General features: G+C 36.8%; 1 protein-coding gene across 1 annotated transcript; it reads left to right on the top strand.

Annotated features, from left to right (window-relative positions):
* Positions 1-3,980: 3,980 nt before the first annotated feature.
* IFNE (interferon epsilon) lies at positions 3,981-4,547 on the top strand (the record flags this gene model as incomplete). Its single annotated transcript, XM_079111959.1, has 1 exon — positions 3,981-4,547. The coding sequence occupies one exon, from the start codon at positions 3,981-3,983 to the stop codon at positions 4,545-4,547; it is 567 nt and encodes a 188-aa protein (XP_078968085.1).
* Between the last annotated feature and the right edge of the window lie 1,880 nt (positions 4,548-6,427).

Here is a 6,427-nt window from a genome sequence, read left to right as displayed (position 1 = left end):
CTAAGTTGTTCTTGTTGGATATTTGGGTCACAGTGACACAAAGTTGACCAACACATTTCTACATTAATTTAAAAATCTTCAAAAAAATTCATCCTAGTTAAAAATAAACTGCCACCACTAGTCCTTGACTTGTTTCAAAGACTTTGTTATGCTTAGTGATACTTAATATTTGGATCCTTTTTCACCACCATGACACTTTCCCATTGTTTTTTTCTAGTGTGATGCAAGCATGCAGTGAATTTCCTTATAAAATAAGCATGTATTTTTGAAATAAAATTAACATTTATATTACATTACATTTTAAAATATGTTAAAAATGCAGACTTTTAACAAAATTATATATGTATTTTAATTTGTTTTTATTGTAAACAAATGGGATACATCTTGTTTCTCTGATTGTACATGAAGTAGAGGCATACCATTTGTGTAATCATACATTTACATAGGGTAATGGTGTTTGATTCATTCTGTTATTTTTTCCTTTTCCCCCACCCCTCCCACCCCCTTTCCCTCTATACAGTCCCTTCTTCCTCCATTCTTGCCTCCCTCCCACCCCCCATTATGTGTCATCATCTGCTTATCAGCAAGATCATTCGTCCTTTGGTTTTTTGAGATTGGCTTATCTCACTTAGCATGATATTCTCCAATTTCATCCATTTGCCTGCAAATGCCATAATTTTATTATTCTTTATGGCTGAGTAATATTCCATTGTGTGTGTGTGTGTGTGTGTGTGTGTGTGTGTGTGTGTGTGTGTGTGTATCACAGTTTCTTTATCCATTTATCAATTGAAGGGCATCTAGTTTGGTTCCACAATCTGGCTATTGTGAATTGAGCAGCTATGAGCATTTTTAATATTATACATCAAGGTCAAGCAAATGTTTTTCTGTAAAAGACCAATGGTAACTATTTAAGTTTTGCAGACTATGTAGTTTTATCACAATTAATCAACTCTGCTATTGTAGCATGAACATGTCATAAACATACATTAACAAATGTGCATAATTATATTCCAGCAAAACTTTATTCACAAAAATCAGATGTGAGCCAGATTTGGCCCATAGATTATAGGTTGTCAACTCTTACTTTAGGTAATTAATGTTGATAGAACTTCCAGCCATGAGGAATGTCCAGATTTATGTTATCATTTTAAACAACTAAAAACTGAATAAAAAAATAAGAAAAAATGGTTTTCAGACAATAGACAATATGTAGCATAGGATAATGATACTTGAGGAAAAGTGAGTCCTATGATCATTTTGGCCTACTTCGCGGAGTGAGTTTCTTGACTGCAATGCAAAGAAGAGAAAAGCCAAATGGATCAGTATTTCCACTGAGTTGGTAAGTCAGAGGTTGGAGTTCAGGAGGCAGATAAAGACTTGCAGGACAAGATATTGAAGAAAATATTGGCCTGCAGAGAGAGACTTGGACATAAAGGGACTTTCACAGAGATCTCTAGAAGTGCCTGTAGGAGTCTTCAACTGATGTGTAATCTCTTTATCTATGTGAAGGATTTCCCATGGCAGAAGAAAGAACACCCAGAAAGGAGCAGTGCTGGAAATATTTGTTTCTCCCTGTCAGAGAGTAAAGACCTCCTAAAACAGGGAACACTGAATAGAGTCCTCACGAGAATGTGTCCTTGGTGTGGGATACATTACCCTGGACTATTAGGTCTGCCTCTCCCATGCAAACAAAGCTTAAGAGCAAATCTCAAAGGAATCAAACAGATTTCAAGCAACTTAACCGCATCCTAAAACAAAATCTGACAACATTTTAAGGTTTTAACACATCCAATACCCAGTAAAATAAGATTTAAAATGTTCAGAATCCAATCAAAAGTTACCAAGTGAAGAAATAACAAACAAACAACAAAAACCTCAGGAAAATAGGACCCATAAATAGTAAGAAAAATATGATTAAAAGAATCAGACTCGGAAATGACATAAATGATAGAATTATCAGACAAGGATATTAAAACACACACTATAAATTACCTCTTTTGTCCCAGAAAGTAAAGAAAGCAAGAAATGATATAAAAAAGAAACAAATTCAACACCTAGAGATAAAAAAAAATCTGATATGATAAATGAACTTGATCAGCTTAACAGTAAATAGTATATTACAGAAGACAATATCAATGAACTTGAAGACAGACAAGGAAAGTGTGAAAGATAAGATCACAAGTTCAAGGCCAGCCTTGAAATCTTGTCTCAAAATACAGAGCAGAATGGGTAGTGGGGGCAGGATCTGGGAATGTAGTTCAATGGCTGAGCGCCCCTTAGTTCAATCCACAGTACCACACACGCACACACAAAAACAAAACAAAACAAAACAAGATTTACCATAGGTCTTCTGTTTGGTTGTCTGTCTGTCTGTCTCTCACTCTCTCTGGGGTAAGCTGACAGTTGATTCATCTTAATGATACTAGACTAAGTGATACCAACAGAGTTGAGCTAGTATGAATGAGATTACACATGTGTTTGTTTTCAACATTTGGGGATTCACCTAAAAACCGCCTGGTAAGAAATAATCCAAAATAAGATTCAATATCCTATATTGCTTACATATCAATTCACTCCAGATCAACACTTATTTATTAAATATCTACTATTGTATGGATAGTAAGAAGGACGAGTGTTTATTACATCTTCTTCTGATGGTTTTAACTTTGGGAGCTTGTGAGACAGGTAAATAAATAGCCACATATGTGACAGAACAAGAAAAGTATCTTAAAGGAGGTATAAAGTGCTGTGAGAACCTAGAGGGCAATTACTGCTCCTAGAAGAGATCTGGTTTTAAAGGGCCAGTCTTTGCACTGACAGTTCCTCAGTGAAGGAGGAAACAAGGAGATGTTTCAGAGAAAATGTCATCAATGAGCACACACACACACACACACACACACACACACACACACACACAGCACTAGCAATAATATTAGGACAACAGTGAGTCCTTTCTCCATCTGAAGTTTGGGATCCCTTACACTATAGTTAGAACAACAGTGGGAAGTAAGATTGGAAAAGTAGATTGGGGGCTTATTCAGGAGGGACTTAGAAGATGGAACTTGGTGTTCGTCATGCAAAAGGAATTATTGAGGCAGAGATGTTCACATTCGTGAACACCTATTGCTACCCTAGGGAATAGAGATGAACTAACTACCACTAATTTCTTCTCACATATATTTTATCACTTAGAACCTTTCATAACATTTCATATACAGAGGGACCAAAATATATGTAACCATTCTCCTGTTGTTGAACCTGTAAGTTGTGTCTACTATTCTGCCACTTACATAATATCCTGACGGCCTTCTTTTCTATGTTTTACTCTTTCACATATGCCATCCACTTAAATCTTAGATGTTATACTGATTTAACAAGATATAAAGCAATCTAAAATTGCTGATACACATTTTAAGATTATTTGCCCAAGGACTTGTACAAATTAGTTATACTTGACACTTAAAAATTAGTAATCTGTATGGATTTTAATTTTTGCCTTTGAGTGTCTTGGAGTTGCTTCTCAGTCTCTGATAAATATTTCCCCATGAAAGACTACTACTTTCAATATGTGTTTTACAGTCAATTAAAAACAAACTTTAAAAAGGTTGACTAAATATTTAGAAAGCACATTGTGTTAAGCAAAACCTTGTATGTAATAAATAATGTGGGTAACAGAAGTTCATCCTGGATGAATAGTCTGTAATTGTCTCAAGAATAGCATACAGTGAGACAAGTTCTTTTGGTTACTTCCTCAAACCACCAACACAATGGGGAAAGTGGAGGAAATGATCCATGAACAGCAAGCAAAGGGAACCAGAAAATGTGACATGCAAACTTGGAGACATGACAACATTAGAATCAAAACCAACAAAAAAGAACACAGTCCAGAATAGGGTGAGAAGTATGAAAAGCAAACATTCACTAGCACTGGAGTTTAACTAGGTCTGCGTAAGAGATAAGTAGCATATTTGACCTTCGCCATGATTCGCAAGCAGTTCCCTAGCATTGCGTTGGTGCTGCTGGTTTTCTCTGTAGAACTGAAACTGATTCTCCTCCAACAAAGACTAAAGGAAGAGAGTTTACAACTACTGAATAATTTGCAAACCTCATCAGTCCAGCAGTGTCTGCCATACAGGAAAAATTTCCAGCTTCCTCAGAAATCTGTGAATTTTCACCAGTACCCAAAAGGGCATGCACTGGCCATTCTCCATGAGATGCTTCAGCAGATCTTCAACCTCTTCAAGGAAAATATTTCTCTGGGCGGTGGTGAGGAAATCCACATTCAGAAATTCCTCATTGACCTTCATCAACAACTAGAATACCTGGAAACACTCTTGGGACTGGAAGCAGAGCAGAAAAGTGGTGCACTAGGGAGTAAGAACCTTAGGTTGCGGGTTAAAGCATACTTTCGAAGGATCCACCATTACCTGGAAAGCCAGCAACACAGCAGTTGTGCCTGGACCATTGTTCAGGTAGAAATCAGCCGGTGTCTAGTCTTTGTATTCAGACTCACAGGAAGTCTTATCAGACAAGGAATAGACCCTTGAACAGTGTGGAGCAAGAGCCAACCACAGACTCTAAGTGGATAAGGTTGGTGGAGGAGCAAGGGGACATATGTGAACATTATTACCTTTTACCTTAAAATGATAGCTTTGTTTTGGCTTTGTGTGTGTATGAATATATCAAATTGTATTTTAAGTTTATGTATAATTGACCATGAGTGCTTTTATTTTGTGATTTCCTTTATTTTTTTTCTATCCATTTTAAACTGTGAGTCAAAATAAATTCATTTGTAATTCATAATTGGATCCTCAAAATGGTATATTATCATAGGAGCTGGTGAGTAGATAAAATGAATATTTAAAAATCGCATGTTTATAAAGTGACTTAGATATAATATTATTCACTGAAGCATTATTTATAATATCCAAACATAGGAAGCCACCTGAATTCTTCTACTTAGAGATAGTTAAGCTGTATTCATATAAAGGAATATCACTCAGCTGGAGAAAAGAATAAGGGACCTCTTCCCAGACTAAAAAAAGAAAAGAAAAAGAAAGCCAAGATACAGAATAGTGCATGTAAAATGGTATATTTGGGTAAAAGGTAGAATACATTTAATTTACTGTGTATGAATAAAGAATACATAAGAAATAAATTTCAATGATTACATGTATTTGTGGAAAATGAGGGCAACCTGAGGGAGTAGGACAGGGTGGGAAAGATTTGGAGTTCGTTTTTATATTTTATTTTTGAATTAGGTGAATATTGCAAGTTAAATTAATAAGTTAGAATGTAGCAAACAAGTCACAGTTATCAGAAATATGCATGAAGGAGTCTTGGTGAAAGATCAGAAGAAACAGGATGGGCCAGCCTGCCCTTGGGTGGGACATCTTGGGGGCAGAGAGCTGGAGAGAAGTGGAGGGTTGGAGCCATGTCAAGGGAGAGGGTTCCAGCTCCCTGGAGATGCTGATGATGAAGGAAATCCAGCCCTTCTAACTAGGAGCTCTCAGAAATCATCATGGATCAAATGTGGGGCCAGATCACTGAATGTCATGGAGACTTGGTGACCTTCCCACGCTGGTCCAGAGTAGGCAGCACCGCCATAGCCCAAAACTTCGGAACTCGTTTTATCGCTTTTGGTCATGTTCAGATTCATTGTGTGATTCAAGACAAAAGTAATTATTGAAAGTAAAAACTTGCTAAGGAACAAAACATAGTCCAGTTCAGTTTAGTTAGTGCAATTAAGTAGATAAACTATTGTCTGATGATTCTAGGGTGGTTTGAAAGGGAGAAGTAGGAACTAAGATACTGGAAATGAGGCACTCGCCTATGGCAGTTAAAGGAGGCCAGGAGGCAGAGGCTGGCAGTCAGAAACAGTTCCTTACTGACTCCTCCCTGAAAGGTGAGCAGGAGTGGACCTGCTTACTCCCAAGTTCACACAGAGAGTGACATGGAGGGAGGAGAGATACCATACTTGACCACAAATATAAGCCATTTTGTATCTCATGGGCTGGAGAATTTGTTGTTTTCTTCTTTAAACCAGGAAGTTTTCAGAACCAAATCCTATATTTAACACATTATTCAATGCTAAAGTTAACCTTACAAAGTATTTTCTGTTATCATCCTCTTTTTTTCAGGTGAAAACAAAATTTTAAAGGTAGAATAGAACATGCTCAAAGTAACGCAGCAAGTCAGAGCCAGCAAATGCCAGAGCAGATACCACACTCCCAAATTGACCTGACGCAAAAGTTCACATGGTGTTCTTGAAACCACAAACCTGAACGAAAATTGTGCAATATTGCTGCAAAACAATTATATCTCTAATTATAACAAGTTTCTCCTGGCTTTTGTTATTCAAGTTCACAACAAGGTCTGCATTCTCGTATTAAATAAAGGACATTTCCCCTCCTCTAAGCATTTCTTC

Source organism: Sciurus vulgaris (genome assembly GCF_902686455.1).
Source record: "Sciurus vulgaris genome assembly, chromosome: 15".
Classification (NCBI taxonomy): domain Eukaryota; kingdom Metazoa; phylum Chordata; class Mammalia; order Rodentia; family Sciuridae; genus Sciurus; species Sciurus vulgaris.
This window is presented reverse-complemented; position numbering and strand designations above follow the sequence as displayed.